The sequence below is a fragment of the Panthera tigris genome, chromosome F3 (assembly GCF_018350195.1).
Source record: "Panthera tigris isolate Pti1 chromosome F3, P.tigris_Pti1_mat1.1, whole genome shotgun sequence".
Classification (NCBI taxonomy): Eukaryota; Metazoa; Chordata; class Mammalia; order Carnivora; family Felidae; genus Panthera; species Panthera tigris.
This window is the reverse complement of record NC_056678.1, coordinates 39,874,400-39,896,121: the sequence shown is the minus strand read 5'-3', so window position 1 is coordinate 39,896,121 and position 21,722 is coordinate 39,874,400. Positions and strand designations below refer to the sequence as shown.

The window sequence follows — 21,722 nt, the reverse complement described above, 5'->3', positions numbered from 1 at the left end:
GGATTTATAGTTAAAACAGAGATGGTCTGAAGACTGCCTTCACTGGTTACTATGATTGCTCTGTGACCTTACTTAGGTTCTCAAAGCCTCAGTTTCTTCATCAGTAGAACAGAGACAATATATTTTCCTGTTAGGGTTATCCTAAGAATTAAATTATGTGAGATCAGTATATAAAGTGTAATCACACTGCCTGACACAATAAACTAAATAAAAAGAACCACCAGAAAGTCTGAGAAGTGAACAAGTATACACAGATGTAAGCAAATCAGAAAGATCTGAGAATTAATAAACTGCAATATTTTACACTAAGTTGACACTATAAGAGCTCACAAAGTATTCCACAGTGTTTTGCAATGTTTTATTTATTTACTATAGGCAGAGAAAAAACAAATCAACAAAGCACCACTACCATCACCACCACCATCAACAAAAACCAAAGAAAAAAATACGAAAACTTACATCCTGATTTGTAACCAAAAAGAAAATTTAAAAATCCTTAACTTCAGCTCATAGCCTCTTCATGATCTAACCCCAACCTATTTTTTAGCCTCATCTCACTTTTATGTCTCCATGCAGTCAACACTGTAACTTGCAATACAGAACCTAATCTCACACTTCAAACTTGAGTCAAACAACTCCTTCAACCCAGTTACCATTCTTACCCCATCCCTTTTCCTACCCACTGAAACCCTATTAGTCATTCTGTCCCAAGATGCCCTCCCAGATCCTCCCTAGCAGAAGTCATCACATCCACCTCTCAGTTCCCTGTTGCTTAAACTTACATTTAGAGCACCTACTTCATGCTAATGAAGTTTTCCTGCAGGCTTCTTTCTCAATGTCATTCAAGGGAGACATTAATGGTCAGCTGAATACAGACCACAAAATGTGGTAAAATGAAATAACACCTCTTAACATACAGAAATATCCTTCTTTAGGGTAAAAAAATATTTCTATCATCTTTCTATGTTTTAACCACAGCTTCACTGCCCTTCCCATTACAATAAAGCAGTTTAATGGCTAGTAGCACAAATGTACAACTTTTTAGCTTATATTTTCTAAATATCCAAAAATATCCATTATAACAATACTGACACTTCATGAGAGAACATTTTATGCCTTACTTATCAAGTGGCCTAACAGCCCACTCTAATCTCCATTAGGCAAATAAAATATTCAATCTTTTTTTGGTAATCATTAAAAGAAAGCAGTTCAGGGGCGCCTGGGTGGCTCAGTCGGTTGAGCGTCCAACTTCGGCTCAGGTCATGATCTCACGGTTCGTGGATTCGAGCCCCGAATCAGGCTCAGGGCCTGGAGCCTGCTTCTGATTCTGTGTCTCCCTCTCTCTCTGCCCCTCCCCCGTTCATGCTCTGTCTCTGTCTCAAAAATAAATAAACATTAAAAAAAAATTTAAAAGAAAGCAGTTCAAAATAAATTTTGTTTATATAATGATTGTTCCAAAACAAGATTTGACTAATGTTATTTTGCAAGTCATACGAAAATCAATCTCATTATTTCATACCACACATACTATATATACAGATTTACTTAATTGACTTTTGCAAATATCAACTCTTATTTCCCACATATGCAAAAATGGTTGGAAAACTGATTCACAATCAAGAGTTTGATTTGTAACCAGGCTAGACAGCTAGGTAAACATGACTTCAGATACTTAATTGCACAAACTTACTTCAGATTATAGCACTGTAAATTAGAAAGTCACAATTCTAGTTCATACAGATTCTAAGTTTAGTTTTACTACTACATAACAGTTCTACCTTAGGCAAATTACTTAACCTCTCTAAATTCTAAGTATCACATATACAAAATGACCCTGGGTTAGATAAAATTTCACATACATTCTTGATCATAACAATCACCCACAACACCTGTTTAAAAATACATATCCAAAATCGTCTTCTAAACGTCCTAATTTCGCAGTTCTGACAAGAGGACTGGAGAACTTAGTCAAAGTTCCCAGGTACTCATGTTCCTCATCATTGGGAAGTTTTATACATATACTGGTTTCTGATTTCTAACATTCTTTCTGGCTATAAAATTCTGTGAATTTAAGATTTTATGACACTGATCAAATCCCCCAGCCCAACCTGACGATACTGAATGCAATTCACATGCAAATTCATTTTGCTATGGAAGAAAAGTTCAAAATCTTCTCTGTACTCTTGTCTTTTTCAGCATTTGGCTCCATTTGCTCTAATCCCTCAATTTTCACATTATCCTAAATACCAGTACTTATTTTGACAAATAATTTGACAGACAACATGATTTGGGCTACAATACTTTTGGTTGAAGGATATTCCCCTATGATTTTAGTGTATACAACTCCTCCTCTGGTAACCATTCAGTCATACACTTTATGCTGATTCAAACACACATTAAGGTCAGTTCTCAGAACAGTATGCATTCTAACACTGTGTATATTCTTTTCATTTGTGTCTTACAATATTTATAACATTCAACAGGCAAATCATAACTACAATCCCTTCTAACAATCCTACAGATGATGATTATGTGCTGAATGAATTTTAATACATTATAATTATTAACTGGCTTTAAAGCAGTTCTGAAATACTTTCCCATTGATGTAAATATAGAAGAAAACACTTTAAAGGTTATACTCTCAAAACAGGTCTATAAAAGCACTGTGATAAAGAAAAGAAAAAAAAAAAAACATGTTCTCCAACATGTGTTCTCATTTTTCAAAAAAAAAAAAAAAGGCATTTTTCTCAATCTTCACCTACCCAAAATTAATAAAAACTGCTTAATCAAACTTGCCTTCTAGTTACGTTGATACTTTTGCTACCACCATGCAACTCTTTTCCCAAAAGTCTGCAAAGCAACATACAGAGATAAAAAGACCCCAAAAGCACTAAGATAATTTGGAGATGAAAGTGGGGGGCAGAACTGGCAGTCAATACACCCAGTGCAATTAAACACACCATTTTTCATTATACTTCCCAAAAGGCAGGACAAAGAAGGAAAACTGAAACTTACTGCTCTCATCACTCTAAAACAAAACAAAACAGTTTCTTAAAGAACAGTCTTTAGCAGTACTCAGAGACATTTTCTCACATACATTTTAGAAAAATGGTAATATAATATTACACTGTCATCAATCAAAATTTCACAGCAACGGAGAAGCTTTAAATCAAATTGTGACAAAAGCTGAAAGTATACACCTAAAACACAGGTCAATAAAGGTGACACTGTAAAGAGTCAAGATGATGTAGTCAAATATGAAGTGTCCTAAAAACCCACAGAGAGAAGTTAAAAGCAGACAAACAGCAATTCTGTATCACTTAAGTCACATTCCTTAAACACTATTTCCTGCAATCAAATTTAAATGTGTTCATAGCTATCACCAGGATCAATATAGTGTGAAATAAACCTGATGGTAATGCAACTGGCAGTCTTCCAAACCCCTCATTTTTAATAGACTGTACAAATACCTTCATATTTTATCTTCACATGCACAAACTGCACTAAGAAAATAATGTAGAAAACGTTAAGTTTGTTTCTTTCTCATTAAAGAGGACCTAAAAAATACAGAATCTATCCTAAGGACAACTAAGTTACCTGATAGATCAAATGGTGTCTGAAAGGGCAGCTACTAAGCAAACACAGATTCACAAAGTCATTGATGTGCTTTAAAACGATCTACTTGGCCTTGAAATAATGGAAGCGGAAACAATCACAGCAGGAGCTTCCAATCCGTGCAGTGATTCTGGAGAGGTCAAACGTGAGGTACTGCGAGGACACTAAGTGGAATTCTGCTCACCCCTAGTGCTGGCAAACCATTCACATATGTGATATGGACACAAAGCACAATATAAAAATCAGAGGGTAACCCACGAGGTGAATGTAGAGTCATCAATGCAAGTTGAAAATCTCATATCAGCTAATAAACATTCTTAGTTATCCTTAATAATTCTATTAGGAATCCATAAATTTATTAACTAAATTTTTCTTAGGACATTATTTGCTATTCCTCTTAAGTAACAAACAGTTTTGTTTTTTTTTAAAGAAGGAAAATAGGCAGAAAGTAGGTCACCACCTCATTTAGTACTAGATTTGGTAAACTAATTTTTGTTCATCCTTCTTCAACTTCATAATTTCATATATTTCTAAATATATTCTTCTACATATATCTCTCCCTTTCTATTAGTCTCATATAAGAGCATGATTTAATCAAATGTGTTTTTCCTTCTAATACCCTGCTTGATGGTGCTCAGCGTTTTGTGAACTTAGGTGAAAGTAGCACACCAAACTGAAGCAACATACAATGAACCTAAACTTTGAATTTGTCTCCAGAGACTCATGACAAAGCTCCTGCATGCTTGTCCCAGGCCAGCTTAGAGAGCGTCATTCTGTATGTTGTGCACAAGAATGTATTACTAGTCATTAAATAAACTAAAATATATATGATATGCAGAAATTCACCAAGAGGTCATTCAAGCATGCAAATGAACACTCACAAATCTCATCTCTTTCCTAACGAGAATAAAATCAAGGATACATTTTCTATCTCCTCTAAATAGTCTCTATGATGGGAAAATTAAATTTTTAAATTACATAAAAATCACTTTAAAGTAGCTGGAAAGAATTTGTTTCTCCTGGGTATCAGGATGACACCAAACATTCCAAAATAGTTTATTAAAATCTTCCTTCATTTGGAAACGAGGTTTATAAGAAAATGTTAAGTTTTTAAACTCTAGGCAGAGAGGACAATCCAATCTCAAAACATAATTTCCTCCATTTTACAATACAATTCACACTCAAAAGTATACACTTCAAACTAAGTAATCTTGGGTATACAAAGACTCACCATCTGTATGGGTTTCTTGTGCAGATCTCGTTCAGTTACCAGTTTTTCTTGGTCAGTTACATAAAGACCTTTCTGCGCTAAAGCCTGGATTACAGCATCATGGCCCAGAAGGGGTTTCGCAGCATCACTCTTGAGAATGAGACTCCCAGCACGACAGTATAGTTCAGCCGAAAGAAGCAAATTAACCACGGGTGGTTTGATGTGTTCCTGGTCATACTGATCTGTGTAAAATGGTTCTCGAAGTTCCTCTGGCACATTTTCTATAAAGATTAAGGGGGGAGGGGGGGAAATTCTTACAATATGTTTATAAAGAAACACAATTTAATAATTATTATGTCACAGAAGATTCCTTCCAAAAATAACAATACCCTTTAACTGAAAAGGTAATTTATTAGAGCTTGGCAGCTAATCTGGAATGGAAAAGACAAATTTGCTTTACAGAAGATATTGTTCCGAGTATACTCTAAAACAAGATTACAAAGCAAAGAAAAAGTTTTCTAAGTCTAATGACTCTGGGGAAAGTATTCCCACATGCACACTCAAATCCATAGAATGTGATAAAAGATTCCTAAAAACTAATTTCAGCGAACACTCTCACATACAAGCGGTCAACCAGAAAACGCACTCTAACGGCTATTACAGGGGAAGCTAGGCCTTGCCAACTGACAGCATAAAATCACTTAACTGAAGTTGTATAGCTAATCACTTGCAAAACAGAAGCTGCCTAACTTATTCTCTCCCTCTATGTCAGGCTCTCTGGTCTCTCACCCTTCTTGCTTAGCCTGATGAATCTATTGAGGGGCAGTTACAGCTATAGTTTAGGGGAGAACTACTCTCAAAAATCCCTTAAACTAAGGGTACCTGAGTGGCTCAGTTGGTCAAGCGTCCAACTTCAACTCAGGTCATGATCTCATAGCTTGTGGGTTTGAGCCCTGCATTGGGCTCTGTGCTAACAGCTCAGAGACTGTAGCTGCTTCAGATTCTGTGTCTCCCTCTCTCTGCCCATCCCTGGCTCATGCTCTGTCTCCTTCTCTCTCAAAAATAAATTTTAAACGTTAAAAAAAACTTTTTTTTTAAATCCCTTAACCTAGAGGCACCTAGGTGACTCAGTCAGTTAAGTGTCCAACTCTGGACTTCAGCTCAGGTCATGATCTCACAGTTCACAAATTCGAGCCCCATGTCAGCTTCTGCACTGGCAGGTAGTGTGGAGTCTGCTTGGGATTCTCTCTCCCTTCTCTTTGCCCTTCCCCCCACCCCCCTGCCCAACTCTCAAAAATAAACAAACATTTTTTTTTTTTTTTTTAAATCCCTTAACCTAGTAAATCACTGTTCTCTCCGCCTTATCACTCTCCATCTTACCCCAAAAATCCCTCCTGGACACCCAACTAACACATTCAGTGGAGACACAGAAAGGAGAGTCTACAAATGGGACATGAGAAGGAAACCAAATTCGTCTGAGTTTCTTTTCTGCTAGCCATTTCCCTTGAAGAATGTCAAGTCCCACTCTCCCAACATCTACTTCTAAATCAACCTCAGGAGCTGCTTTTGCATCTGATGGCAGCCAGATCACTAAAAAAGCAAGACAAACAAAGCACTTCTTAAACATCTTAGTGTTTAACAAGGTATCTTGCCTTCCTCTTCCCACTCCTTACCTGTGAGCTGTGCTCTTAATCAAAGCCAACACAAGAATGAGGTTTGTCTTCCAAAAGTAAAGGCAGGCATCTAAGTTAAAAGTTAACATGGAGCTACAATCATAGAACCTGATAGGTCTGGCTAGTCTGGCATGACACTTAGCCATTTCCTTGCCTGCCTTCTCTTTGAAAAGTGAGGTTTTGAGGCCAACCATCCCCCATCACTGATTTTAGGAGTCTTCTGAATAGGCAGCTTTAATATAAGCTCAAAATAAGCCATAGTACTAATCAAAGTGAACATTTTTTAAATGTATTCACAAAGTATTAGTATACTTCTTAGCAATTTTCATCCTAAAGTTTTTGAAGAGTTCCTATTATTTAGAAAAATATTTTCATCATGGGGTGCCTGAGTGGCTCAATCAGTAGAGCATATGACTCTTGGTTTCAACTCAGGTCATAATACCAGGGTCATGGGATTGAGCCCCTCATTGGGCTCCACACTGAGCATGGAGCCTGCTTGAGATTCTCTCTCCCTCCCTCCCTCTCTCTCTCCCTCCCTTCCCCTCTGCCCCTCTACCCTGCTCATACTCTCTCTCTCTAAAATAAAAAAAGAAAAGAAGAAAAATATTTTCATCAAATATTATAGTAATGATTGCATGTTCATTTTATATACCAGCATGGTTCTGAGGAAATCCAAGGAATTAGAAATAATCTGTACCTTCAAGAAGCCAATAATGTACAAAAAGACTAGACAGACAAATAAAGTTAAGCAATTCAGAAACAATGAATGATTGAGCACCAACTGAAAGAAACTAAATGCTAAATGAACAATTGTTCTAAATGAATAATTAAGTGCTTAAAGTTCAAAGCAGGAAGCATCATACTGGGCTGACTTGACTTCATCTTAAAGAAATCGGATAGGAAAAATAGGCAGAATTTGCTTAGTCAAAAAACAAAAGTCTATCTAAACAAAGGGAAGAGCAAGGAGAGAGAGGAAGGAAGGAAGGAAGGAAGGAAGGAAGGAAGGAAGGAAGGAAGAAAGAAAGAAGGAAAGAAAGAAATGATGTGAAGAGATACCAAACTGAACAATTTGGGTGGAGAAAGGCATTCATGTAGGATAGGAGTAAGCAGGAAAGCTGTAATGGGAGGTTCAGATAAGACAAAAGTAATATCTCTTTTAAACACATATATAATAGCCAAACATTTATTTAATAGCTAACAAGAAATTACTTTTAGTTTTAAAGAAGAAGACTGATATGACGTTTGGGGACAAATAATCTGGTCTTCAATACTGATGGAGGTAAATATCAGACATAAATAAGGAAATGAAGTCAAGAATAAAAGACATAAAAGACTGCTTAGGGGTGTGCCTGGGTGGCTCAGTCGGTTGAGCACCAGACTTCGGCTCACGTCATGATCTCAGCTCATGGTTCTTGGGTTCGAGCACCGCATCAAGGCTCTGTGCTGACAGCTCAGAGCCTGGAGCCTGCTTCAGATTCTGTGTCTCCCTCTCTCTCTGCTCCTTCTTGGCTCTTTCTCACTCTCTCTCAAAAATAAATAAATGTTAAAAAAAATTTTTTTTTTAAAGACTGCTTATAAAACAAACCCAAAAAGGACTCGGGAATAAAGCAAAGGGAGGGGGTGAAGATGGCAAAAACCATTAGGCCTGGGTTACCTGGGAAACAGTGGCATCATTAATAGAAAAAAGAAAATCAGGAAGCACTAATTCTGGAAGCAAGATCATAAACTTGGTTTTAGACATGCTGATTAGAAACGACAGCAAAAATATCCAAAAAGCAGCTGGGGATATAGGACTCTGGAAAGAGGTCAAGAGTAGATGTATCAATTTGGGATTTTGGTGACATCTAAAAATATCATCCTCATTTAATAATTGAAAACACTTCTTCCTTCACAGCCACATTAACCAGTAGTGAGCCAGCCTTAATAGCTGCCTCAGCGTGATACATAAGCCTAGGTATAAACTACAGAATACAGTACTGGTAAATTAAATTTAGCATCATAGGAACTGAAAAGAAGCTATTTAGTAGTACAACTCTAAAAGAGAATTTATTTAAGGTAATTATTATAAAATGTAGGCCTAGTAGATTTTTATTTACTGTGACAATAAAGAAAATGACTTATATAGGTGACTTGGTATCTAAACATTAGGTGTGCAAAGAAAAGTGACTACTAACATCATCAGGATTACAAATTTCTCTACCATACCTGTACATCTACCTAACATTCATCTATTGCTTTCACTAATCTTTCTAACAACTTGGTGAAAGCGGCAAATCAGACAATATGCAGATATATATTTAGAATATAGTAACACTAAGGACCTTTGTGTGTCAAGACACTGTCCTAAACATGCCTTCTGTCATTCAATATTAACAATTCTCTTACCCCTATTTTATAGATAAGGAACCCAAGAAAGGTTATCTTGCCAAGGGCACACAGCTGATAAACGCAGTCCTAGCTCTAAGCCATCTAGCTAAATAGCTTAAAAAGTAACAATGGTTAGGTGCCTGGGTGGCTCAATCAGTTAAGGGTCAGACTTCAGCTCAGGTCAAGAACTCGAGGTTCATGAATTCAAGCCCCACAATGGGCTCTCTGCTGTCCATCAAGAGCCCGCTTTAAGATCCTCTGTCTCCCTCTGTCTCTCTGCCCCTCTTCCACTCGCTCTCTCACAAAATATATATATATTTTTTAAATAACAATGGTTGGCCAACATCACAAGGCTAGAAGGTAGAAGACGTGCAGCTAGGGGCTACTTCCATTTTATTATGGAATACCCACAAACCCAAGTTATGAAAGTGTAAGTTTTAAAAAGATCCCAAGGCAGGGTGCCTGGGTGGCTCAGTTGGTTAAGCATCCAACTTCAGCTCAGGTCATGATCTCACAATTCATGAGCTGGACCCCCACAACAAGCTCTGCACTGATGTTGCAGAGCCTGCTTGGAATTCTCTCTCTCTCCCTCGCTCTCTGCCCCTTCCCCACTCATGCACATGTGTGCTCACTCTCTCTCTCTCTCTCTCTCAAAATCAATAATAAACCTTTAAAAAAAAAAGAGTTTAAAAAGATCCCGACACAAGAAAAAGGGAAAAGATCCACAGCAAGCCAAAGAATATTACAAAAACAGATTTCCCACCCCCCCAAAAGAATGCAAAACTGCATACTGAGTAATATAAAATAGGTCACTTTCAAAAACAAGTCTTAAAGAACTAAACATGCTTAAAAGACGACTTCAAAAATGTCTATCATTTTGCTAACTATACAAAACGAATTTTTTTAAGTTTGGAACGGTAGCACATTGTGAAACAAATGAACTGAGACAGCATTTTAGTTAACAGACAAAATCAAAGATAAAAGGTTTCACCCTCTCCCTCACCTCCAGAACACAAAAGGTAAGAAATTAATGCTTAAGGAATGGATGAGTGAATCACCACTCCTAGAATTGCAAAGGATAAGAGACAAGTTTTTCTTGTGTGCCAGGACTTAAGCAGAACTTACCTTAATCGTATCATAAATCTTAACTAGATCTAAGTTTTGAAATTAACAATCACCTGAAATGCTTGAAGTACAAGTAAAGGGAGTCGACAGTAATTTACTCAAGGCAATTTTCTATAAAGATGGGCTAGTTACTAGTTGCATACATATGCCAGCAAATGATACAGATTTCTTTAAAACAATGAAGAGTAGAGAGGTAAGAGGGGAATGCATTTCAGAAATTATCATAATGCTCGGTCATGTGAATATTGCCTTATTTTCCAAACCTAAAAAATTATTTCTAAAACAATTACTGAGAGAGAACTAGTGAGTTTCAAAAACTCCAACTGAAAATAATCCATAGACCTTGAACTTGAAATTAACCAAGACCTAAAAATGATCAATAACATGAAAAAAAAAAAACAAACCCAACACTACCAGTAATCAGAGAAAGTTACAATGAGTCATTTTTTTACCTAAAAAAATGGAAAATTATTTTTAAAACCCACTATTGACAAAGATGTGCTAAAATGAGTACCCTTATACATGACCAGAAGGCAAGGACCAGGTCTATCTTATTCACCAGGATATAAATCCCCAGCACCTAACTTAATGCCTGGTACATGGTAAGCACTCAATACATACCTGATAAATGAATGAAAATGTTATTCTTTAAAAAATATTAGTCATTAGTCTTGTCCTAAAACAACTCTAATATTTCAAAACTCCCCTAAACTCCCAGATTCTGTGCTAATAATCATAATTCATTCTTTGCACCTGCTTGGAAAACTTTAAAGTTATCTCCTAGGCCACGCTTTACTTCTGCAAAGAAGTAAAACGCTCAAAACCAAACCTGTTTTCAGTTAACCTACATTCACTACCATTAGGAGGCAGCATGATATGGGGTACCTGGGTCGCTCAGTCGGTTGAGCAACCAACTCTTAATTTCGGCTCAGGTCATGATCCCAGGGCTGGGTGGGGATTGAGCCCCATGTCAGGGGCTCCATCTGGGGCTCCGCACTGAGCATGGAGCCTGCTTAAGATTCTTTCTTTCTTTCTCTCTCTCCTCCCCTTGCTCTTTTCCCCTGCTCTTTGAAATTTAAAAAAAAAGGGGGGGGGGGTGGGGCAGCATGATTAGTGGGGAAAATTGGGGCTTTGGGAAAAGTATGGGCAATGGAGTTTAAAAGATGAGTCTGAATTTTAGCAGTTACTTGCTAGGGGATTTTGAGTGCACTAATTAACTTCTCTGAGTTCAAGTTTCTCCATATTTTGCACACATACCAGCTCCTTCTCCTCCGGCTTCAACTTCCTCTCCCTCCCCCAGCCCACTATGCTCCAGACACCCAAGTCTTTCTGTTGCTACAGCATGCCAAGTTCACGCCTTTTGGTCTATGCGCTCGCTATTCCCTCTGCTTCTAACATTCCTCAATCTAACCTTCACATAGATAGCTCATTCTATTCAGATGACAGCTAAATGTCACCTCCTCAGATATACCCTCCCTGACCACCCAATCAGTCATCCTATTTTAATTCTCTATATAACAGCTATTACTATCCTATAATATATGTTTGTTTATTTCTGCCTCTTTCCACTACAACGTAACCTCAAGGAGAGCAGGATACTTCTTTGTCCTGTGTCACTAGTGCCTAGAATAATAGTGCCTGGAACACAGCAGGCACTCAAATGTTTACTAAAAGAATGACAAGTACCTAAACACTGAGCTTTGCCTTCAAATGAGATGCCAATTAAAAGTGAACTCCCTCTACCCTTCCACTTACCAAATGATGTGTTAAGTGCTGTTCAGCATTCCTGAGTTTAAATTACCTCCTCCACTCCTCCCACTACCCTGTGAGACTAAAGCACCTCTTCCAAGCCCCAGATCCTTACAAGCCAACTACCCTACCCAACTCTTCACTTGGATGTCACAAAGAAACCCCAAATTCAAAATGGGTGCCAAGTTTCTCACTGACAAGGGGAGCTACAAATATAGGAAGGGACTAGAAATGAACTAGAAAGACTAGAACGAACTCTGTGGTGTTGGGACTAAAATGCCAAGTGTCAGTTTGAACACATGGTGTTATGCATCCATCTATATACAGAAAAAGAAATATATTTACTTTATGCTATGTATGCATATGTGTGTTTCCTAGCTCTGTCTGCTAAACTCCAGTAGCAATCAGCCTAGCACCTATATCTTGGTTAAGGAAATGTCCCTCTGGCTAAACATCTGTCCTTGGGGGCTACCTAGATGCCAACTGGTTTCTGGGTGCCTCCCGGGCACTCTTGCCCAAATCCTATGGACAGTGCAGAGATGGTTCCATGCAAGGGGGCAAGAGGGTACATCTGTTGGTGGAAAGACAGGTGGCGGTGGCAGCAGTGATGAGAGGGGGTACAAGGGTAGGTCAGCCAAGGGAGAGAAGAAAAAAGGACAAGAAAAAAGAAAGCCAAAGAAGATGGCAGGAGGAGGAATGGATTGGGAAATGGTGTCTAGTTCCTGGATCTCCATCAATTTTTGCCTGGGAGAAGGTACGTCTCTGTGCACTTTGTTTTTCTTCATACTGTCTGGGTATTCTTGGGACACTGCCAGCACCAGCAGCCACCATCTCAGTCATTCAGACCAAAGGCAGAGGGGATATCTGCTAAATAGGGGCCCACACTCGAAAGGAGGGTATAAGAACCTAAAGAGGGGAGGCAGCCCAGGTGGCCCTTGCAGAGAACTGGCTGCCTGTACCACAGGCCAAAGGAGGTTTGGCAAGAGCTAAGACAGTGCCCAAGGAAGGGGCTTGAGCCCCAGCTCAGCATGCAGCTCAGGGTGCTCAGTCTATAAAAGTGTCAACATCATGAAAGACCAAGACAAACTGAAGAACTATTTCAGGTTAAAGGAGACCAAAGAGACAAGTCAACTAACTGCAATGCATGATTCTGGACTGGATCTTGGAATGGAAAAAAAAAATTGCAATAATGACATTAAGATAATTGGCAAATTAGAATTTGGACTGTGGATTAGATAATAATATTGTATCAAAGTTAAGTTTCATTATTGTTATAATTTTACTGAGATTATATATAAGAAACATCCTTCATTTTAGGGGATAGACTAAAGTATTTGGGGGTAGGGGACACAATGTCTCTCATGCATTCTCAAACAGTTCAGAAAATATTATGTGTATATATATACACACATGTTTGTGTGGGAGGGAGAAAGAGAATGATAAATGGGACAAAATGTTCACAACTGATAAATCTGGCTAAAGGGTACTCAGGAGTTCCTTGTACTATTCTTACATGTTTGAAATTACACTGAAAACACCATGAAACCTCAGAATGTCCCAAATCAGTCTTTTCCTCCACATTTGTTCATCTTCCAGCATTCCCCACATCGACAAACTATACCACAATCCATCTAGTTGCCTAAGCCAGAAACCTAGGAGTCATCATTAATGCCTCCTTCTCCTTCAACTCCCAAATAAAATCCATCCCCTTCTCACAGTCTCAACTCACATCTCTTGGGCCCAGGCAATCAGTGCTTCTCATGTGAATTACTTCATTTACTCCTAATTGTCTTCACACATCTACTCTTGTCCCTACTCTTGTCAAAGCATTCTCCACCCATTGCTTATAGGCAATAAGCAAATTTGATCATGTCGCACACGCCACCACGAATTCTAGGGTTTTCAATGATTTCCAACTTCTTTAAGGATTAAAATCCTCCCTCTGACCTTAGAAGGAAGATCCCTGTCTCCACCCACCACCTTGTATTATGCATCCCTGCTAGCCACATTCAGTTCCCAACAATCACACTTTCTTACACTTCAGAGCCTTTGCCTTTGCATATTCTGGTCACTATTTAGAATGCTCTTTCTCCCTATTCTTTACCCTTTCAGATTCTTGGGGGCCAGTGACCCACACAGTTTGGCGCAAATTCCCCCCAGTTAAGGGAAGGAAGTGGCATTTATTCTGCCTTCCCTGTACCTCAGTGTAATGTACTTTCACTTTCTAGACTCTTCAATTCTACAAAAGAATATGTTTGTAGTTTGTAAAATATAGGTGAAAGCTTTTAAGTATAGATAAGCACTAGTAAGCAAAAAGTTTGTTAAACATAGAATTCAAATATGTTAAATAAAGGTAAGTGGATTGTATCATGTATGTTTAAAAAGAAAAAAAGAATGAAAAAAACCCAAAAGATACCAAATATTCATGAGGTATCTAGACACTAAATATTCATGATATACTAAACATATACGTAAAGCCCTAAATATTCATGCTATATTGAATATGCATGAGACAAACGAACAAGAGACGATGAACACTAAATATACATGCATACTTAATATCCATGAGTCCTTAATATGGCCACCTACTGGTAACACTCATTCTGGCCTGCTTGTCCTCTGACCAAGTAACACAAAGTCCAAGGCTATTCATCAGGCTTATTGGTAACCCACAGCTGTGCCCGGCATGCTTGTTCCCTGTGTCTGTCTGATAGAGCAAGTGTGTATCACTGGCCTATGTGTCACTGTGGGCCTCCTTGTTGAAACTTCAACTCTGGTCCTGTGACCATACCATCATCATTAGGGAAGGCTAACGTAGCAGAAAGAGATGGACATATAAACACTGTATATTGCAGGATTCAGACTATGGTTCTTTCTCCCTGCTTGCACTCTATCTAAAATGTGTTAACTTACCTGATCTCTTTCTCCTTGCTTCTCATTGTAAATTGATTTAACAAACCATAGGATTTAACCATTTTAATTAGGTCTGTGAGCTCTTCTTTTCTGTGACCTCTGGAGTAGTTTGCCTGGTAATTTACTTGGAGGCTATCATTTATGAAGGTAATTTCCCACAAAGGGTAACCATATACTAAAAGTTTCTTTTTCTTTTTATTTATTTATTTATTTATTTATTTATTTATTTATTTATTTTTAAGTAATCTTCATGCCCCACACAGATCACAATGTGGAGATGGAATTCACGACCCTGAGATCAAGAGTCAGGCGTTTAACCGACTGAGCCACTCAGGCGCCCCAAGAGAAGTTTCTATTTAAAAGACCTTTCTCACTAATAAATGAAATCATGATAGAAAAAGAGACAACTAGACATTAAGCACCTCCTGGTAAAAATACACACCACCTGTGAAGTATGCCAAAAAATAAACTTGAATCTACAGAATTCTTTAGATCTAACTGCCAATTTATGGAAACCTATTAAACAATACCATGGAGATCCAGACTTGGGAAATTAAAAAAAAATTTTTTTGAATGTTTATTTTTGAGAGAGAGAGAGAGAGCATGCGTGCGCGCGAGTGCAAACACGGGGAAGGGGCAGAAAGGAAGACACATAATTGGAAGCAGGCTCCAGGCCTAAGCCGTTAGCACAGAGCCTGACACAGGGCTTGAACTCACGAGCTGTAGGATTATGACCTGAGCCAAAGTCAGACGCTTAACCAACTGAGACACCCAGGCGCCCCCAGAATTGGGAAATTTTAAAGGGCAAACACTCTGGTTCCTCCAGTAAATAAATGGAAGCAAGACAAAATGACACAGAGGAAGAGCCCATATATTAAAAAAATTTCAAAAAAAAAACCTTCAAAAAAAAACCCTTAAAGAGACATACCAACAAATTGCAAAATATGACCCTTATTTGGATATAGATTGGAACAAATGAAGTGCAAAACAAAAAAATAAAGACGATTTATGAGACAATCAGAGAAATCTTAATACTAAGGATACGGAGTGGTATAACAGACAGTGCTGTGATGATGCCAGTACCATGGTTATATTTAAAAAGAGTATTCCTGACTAGAGATACACACTAATATACTTATAGATGAAATGATACAATGTCTGGGATTTGCTTCAAATAATCAGTGTGGCCAGAAAGATCAATGTAAATGATAAATCAAGATTGGCTATGAGTTGATGATCATGGAGGTTGGGTGAAAAGTACATGACAGTTTACTGTTACTGGACATATTTGATATTTTCTAAAATCAAATGGCTTTGTTTATTTCAAGAGAAAGAAAAAAAAGAAGAGTACACAACTTTCAATGATTAAGAAAGAGCTCTGAGTAGTGTGATATATGGACGTGGATGGATGTGAGGCCTGGAACTACTACAGCCATTTGCTACCATGAGAGAAGACAGCTGGAGAATGAAACTCACACATAAAGAAGGGCATAGCTAGGGGAATCACAAAGAAATGGAAATGGGACCTGATCAAATCAGATCAAAAGTGCAACTTATCTCAGAATTTTTTTGGTTATATGAGCCAATAAGTCCTCTGTATTGTAAGCCGATTTGAGTTGGATTTTCTGTTACCACAAGTGAAGATACTCTCATTAACTTTCAACCTACTATGGTCACAGTTTTGCTTCTACATTGCCCTCAACATGTCCTCAGCCAAGTCATCAAAAACTTCATCAGTGTTGGGGCGCCTGGGTGGCTCAGTCGGTTAAGCATCCGACTTCAGCTCAGGTCATGATCTTGCAGTCCGTGAGTTCGAGCCCCGCGTTGGGCTCTGTGATGACAGCTCAGAGCCTGGAGCCCGTTTCAGATTCTGTGTCTCCCTCTCTCTCTGACCCTCCCCCATTCATGCTCTGTCTCTCCCTGTCTCAAAAATAAACAAACATTAAAAAAAAAAAATTTTTTTTTAAATAAAAAAAAAAACTTCATCGGTGTTAACTCAATGGAATTTTATGAGACTTCTTGCTTAATCTGTCTCAGCAGTACCTTACACCTCCCTCATCTTCAGTGTTCTCTTCCCTATGCTTGAGATTCCATACTTCCCTGCCTTGTTTTCCTCTTCTCTGGTTACTCTGCGTCTGGCTCCTTTGCTGGCTCTCCTGTGTTAGGTCCCCTTGTCTCTCCTCTGTACTTTCCTTCAAAGTGACTGGCAGTTACTCTTTTTATAACCATGTATGTGTCTCATCCCAAAGATCTTCTAAATTCCACATATGAATTTTTAAGGCCTAATGCACACACCACCATTTTAGATATTCCTCAAACTCCATGCTGTTCTTTGCACATACACACAACCTGGCTCTCTTCCATTATTCCCTTTCTCAGTAAACAGAAGCAATCGTAACACTCCCCACAATCTCATCTTTGTTCCCACATGCCCAATCACCAAGTCTTATCTTTTACATTCACCCACTTCTTTCCATATCCACTGCTGCAATCCAAATTCAAGTTGTCATCATCTCTCACTTGGACTATGACTTCCTACTTATTTCCCCTTTGCAAATCTTAGTCTCTTTTCAATACATTTTCTACTGTTTTTAAGAGATCTTTTTTTTAATGTGGTAAAATACACATAACATAAAATTTATCATTTTAATCATTTTAAGTGTACTTTAAGAGATCTTTTAAAAAGCAGACTTCTGATGATGGCACCTAGCTTTAAATAAATGGCAGTGACTCTGGGTCCAGATGGGAAGGAGACTTTTCACTAGAACTACCCTAAAATACCTTTTGAGTTTTCAATCTGTGCCTGTCTCATCTGTTCAAAAAATATTTTGGGGTCAAAAAGTAAATTTTCAAGATATCATCACAATCTTTAGTATGTATTTTTTAAAAATGGAGGTGGCTGGAAAAAAAGACAAATTTCTGCTATTTCAAAATCTGTTACATTACAAAGTTCTACAAAACTATGAATTAGAGAAAAATTAACAAGGTCAGCAACCCCTTTATTTGAATGTCATCAAAAAAGAGAAGGGAAAACAAGAAGACAGCTGAAAAAGAGAATCTGGAGAGCAGTAGAAAATGCCAGCAGAAAAAAATGAAACCATCTACATTTGACCCTCGAACAACCCAGGGGGTTAAGGGTACCAACTCGACCCCCCGCCCCCGCCATGTAGTCAAAAATCTGCATATCACTTTTGACTCCCCAAAAAACTAATTACTAAGAGCCTACCGTCAACTAGAAGCCACACCAGTAATATAAACAGTTAATAACACATTTTACATGTTGTATTATATACTGTATTCTCATAATACCTAACTTTTCTTAATTTTTTTTCAGTATTTCTAGACTATGCAGTTCATCTACAAGTTTTTTCAAACTGTCACAAATCTCCAAAAAGTTTTCCAATATGTTTATTGAGAATAATCTATATATACATGGATCCATGCAGCTCTAATCCATGTTGTTCAAGGGTCAACTGTATTTTGAAACTTACCGTGCGTGGTTGAGGACAAACGTCTTTTAAAATATTTCAAATGTTTCATCAAATGTCTTTTATCCAAGAGCCTAAAGTACTCAGAATCTGCATGCAATTCCCATTTGAAAAGATTTTTGGGTGTTTTTTAATGTTTACTTTTTTTAAGTTTATTTGTTTATGTTGAAAGACAAAGAGACAGCAGGGGAAAGGCAGAGAGAGAGTGAGAGAGACAATTCCCATTTTAGAGACAAAAAATGGTGTGGGGGCACCTGGGTGGCTCAGGTCATGATCCCAGCTTGTGGGAAGGAGTCCCACACTGGGCTCCACACAAGAGGGTGAATGAAGCCTGCTTAAAATTCTCTTTCTCTCTCCCTCCTCCCCTCTGCCCCTCTCCCCTGCTTCCACTCTCTCTAAAATTTAAAAAAGAAAGAAGGAAAGAAAAAGAAAAAGAAAAAAAAGAAGGGGCACCTGGGTGGCTCAGTCAGTTAGGCGTCCAACTTCAGCTCAGGTCACATGAGTTTGAGCCCTGCATCAGGCTTGTTGCTGTCAGCACAGAGCCTGCTTCAGATCCTCTGTTCCCCTCTCTCTCTGCCCCTCTCCTGCTCACTCCCTCTTTCTTTCTCTCTCTCTCTCTCTCTCTCTCTCTCAAAAAGAAATAAACATTTTAAAAAAGAAAAAAGAAAAATGGTGTGAAGGAGAGAGCTGGGAATTGGTGAATATGGCACTTCCAAAACACCTTTTTAAGATCATACACACACACTCCCAGGAACCTATGTTTATGAAATATGGAGTGCAGAGATGAACACTTATTCCGGTTAACGGAAATTCCATCTCTTTGTCTTAAGAAAACAGAATACTCCACAAACATTACTAGGCATAATACCGCAGAGTACAGCTGTAAGGATTACAGGACGAGCTCAGTGGCCTCCCTACTGCTATATGCCCAGCCTCTAGTTTGTCTAGTTTGTAGTGAAAAATACTTTCAATAAAAATAATTCTTTGAAGTTACTATAAGAAATATAATCCCATTCCACACTGCTCACAGAATATGTAAAGGTAGCCTAAGTGTGAGACTGATAAATTCTAACACTTCTCAATTTTTTCTTCTAGTGAACTCAAAGCAGCATACACATGCTTATTACCATGACTATTCAGCAAGTAGGGAAACCAAGACAAAGAGTACTTCAGGAAAATGCCCCAGAAAAAAAAGGGAATAAGTGGTAGTATGAGAACTGCAAAGATACTACTGTACACGCCTTTAATCTAAAATGTTATGTTGATGAAGAATCAATGTTAAAGAAGGAAAGGAAAAACTGTGCAAGGCACAGGATGGAAAGTGATCAATGTCATAAATGAAAACAACTTTTATCTCAGCTAAAGCACCAAGCTTGTCACTACTAATAAATGTGTAACATTTAAGTATTATTATTTGTTGCCCATCGATGGATGAATAAAGAAGAAGTGGTATATATATATACAATGGAGTATTATTTGGCAATCAAAAAGAATGAAATCTTGCCATTTGCAACTATGTGGATGGAACTGGAGGGTATTTTGCTAAGTGAAATTAGTCAGAGAAAGACAAATATCATATGAGGTCTTTAAGAGACAAAACAGATGAACATAAGGAAAGGGAAACAAAAATATACAAACAGGGAGGGGGACAAAGCATAAGAGACTCATAAATATGGAGAACAAACAGAGGGTTACTGGAGCGAATGTGGGAGGTGGGATGGGCTAAATGGGTAAGGGGCATTAAGGAATCTACTCCTGAAATCATTGTTGCACTATACGCTAACTAATTTGGATGTAAATTTAAAAAAATAAAATTAAAAATAAAGTATTATTATTTGTAATGTACCAATGGAAAAGGTCCATAAACTAGTATACATGGAAAACTAGATTCACCAGGGTTTAGGGAGGGGGAGGAGACTCTGAAATGACAGACCAATACTAAATATATTTTATATTTCTGTACTAATTTATCAAATACCAGGTTTGTTTAAGATTAAATAAGCTTTAAAAAATTTTTTTACATTTATTTATTTTTGAGAGACAAAGACAGAGCACAGTGGGGGAGGGGCAGAGAGAATGAGACACAGAATGCGAAACAGGCTCCAGGCTCTGAGCTGTCAGCACAGAGTCCAACACAGGGCTCAAACCCACAAACCACGAGATCATGACCTGAGCCGAAGTCGGACGCTTCAGGGACTGAGCCACCAAGGTGCCCCAGATTAAATAAACTTTCAATTCTGCAAAACAAATTTAACACTTATATTTGAAAGGTTTTCATGCATTCATGCCTTCACTTCCAATACTATACAATTGTAATGAACTACTGGAGTTCCTGGGTGGCTTGGTCAGTTAAGCATCTGACTTTGGCTCAGGTCATGATCTGGTGGTTCATGGGTTCGAGCCCCGCATCGTGCTCTGTGTTGACAGCTCAGAGCCTGGAGCCTGCTTCGCATTCTGTGTCTCCCTCTCTCTCTGCCCCTCCCCTGCTTGCACTCAATCTCTCTCTCTCTCTCTCTCAAAAATAAATAAACATTAAAAAAATAAAATTGTGATGAACTACAGAAAGCATATATAACATAGAGGTTAAAATACAAATTTTAGTATCATAAAGGTTCCACCACTTACAAGTTGATCAAAGGCAAGTTATTTAAGCCCTCTAAACCTGTTTGCTCATTAACAAAAAGGGCAAACTATCCAATTTCCTAAATTCTTATGTTCCATTTGAATACTTCTGAAATCAGGATGTCTTACAATTAATTTGGACTTTAATGTACAAAAACCCTTTTTAAATTGCATGTATATCTTAAAATTGTTATGGCAAGTGTTCTCAAGCTGGGGTCATTTGGCCTCCCAGGAGACATTGAGAAAGTCTGGAGACATTTTTGGTTGTCACAACTGGAAATGACAGTGGAGAATACTACTATCAACTAGGCCAAGGATGCTGCTAAAATCCTACAATGCATAGGATGGCCCTCCACAAAAAAGAATTACCCATCCCATAGTTCTGTGGTTGGGAAACCTTGCTTTAGAGTTATAGAAGAAATAAAATGGTTTCCACTTAATAGGGTCATTCTCAGAATTAAAAGAAATAATAAATATAAAATGTTCAAAATTGTACTTAGCACAAAGTATGTGTTTAACAAATTAGTCATAGCACTTTTTCAATCCAATATGCTTAGAATAATTTATCTACAAAATAAATACCAAATTCCTTAACCTGGCTCTTCAAACAATTCTGTTCCAATCTACCTTTCAAGCTGGATCTCCTACTACACTTCATTACATAAACCTCCCCAATCCTACTGGTCTATGTTGGTTTCAGAACTCCATGCCTGCACAAACTATCTCCGCATCTACAATGCCTACTTTCCATTCAGTCTGACTCACCTCAGGATCAAGTCTAACTACCACCTCCACTTCAGAGGTCTTCCTTCACAGATCACTGAAGCTGGTGGTACCCTTTCCCCCTCCCTTACCTCTCCCTCCCTCTGAATGTCACCATTCCAGTTACATGGCCCTTATATATTTCCTGAACTCTACTACAGTCACAACCTGTATCACATCTCCCTTATCAGAACGGCA

The 21,722-nt window shown here is 38.2% G+C and overlaps 1 protein-coding gene across 4 annotated transcripts in view; it reads right to left on the bottom strand.

Moving 5' to 3' along the window:
• CAMSAP2 (calmodulin regulated spectrin associated protein family member 2) overlaps positions 1-21,722 on the bottom strand; it is a 112,101-nt gene that overhangs the window by 84,991 nt on the left and 5,388 nt on the right. For all 4 annotated transcript variants that reach the window (XM_042975498.1, XM_042975499.1, XM_042975500.1 and 1 more), the window contains exon 2: positions 4,847-5,106. In XM_042975498.1, coding sequence (XP_042831432.1) covers positions 4,847-5,106 — 260 coding nt within the window. The remainder of the gene's footprint in view (positions 1-4,846; positions 5,107-21,722) is intronic.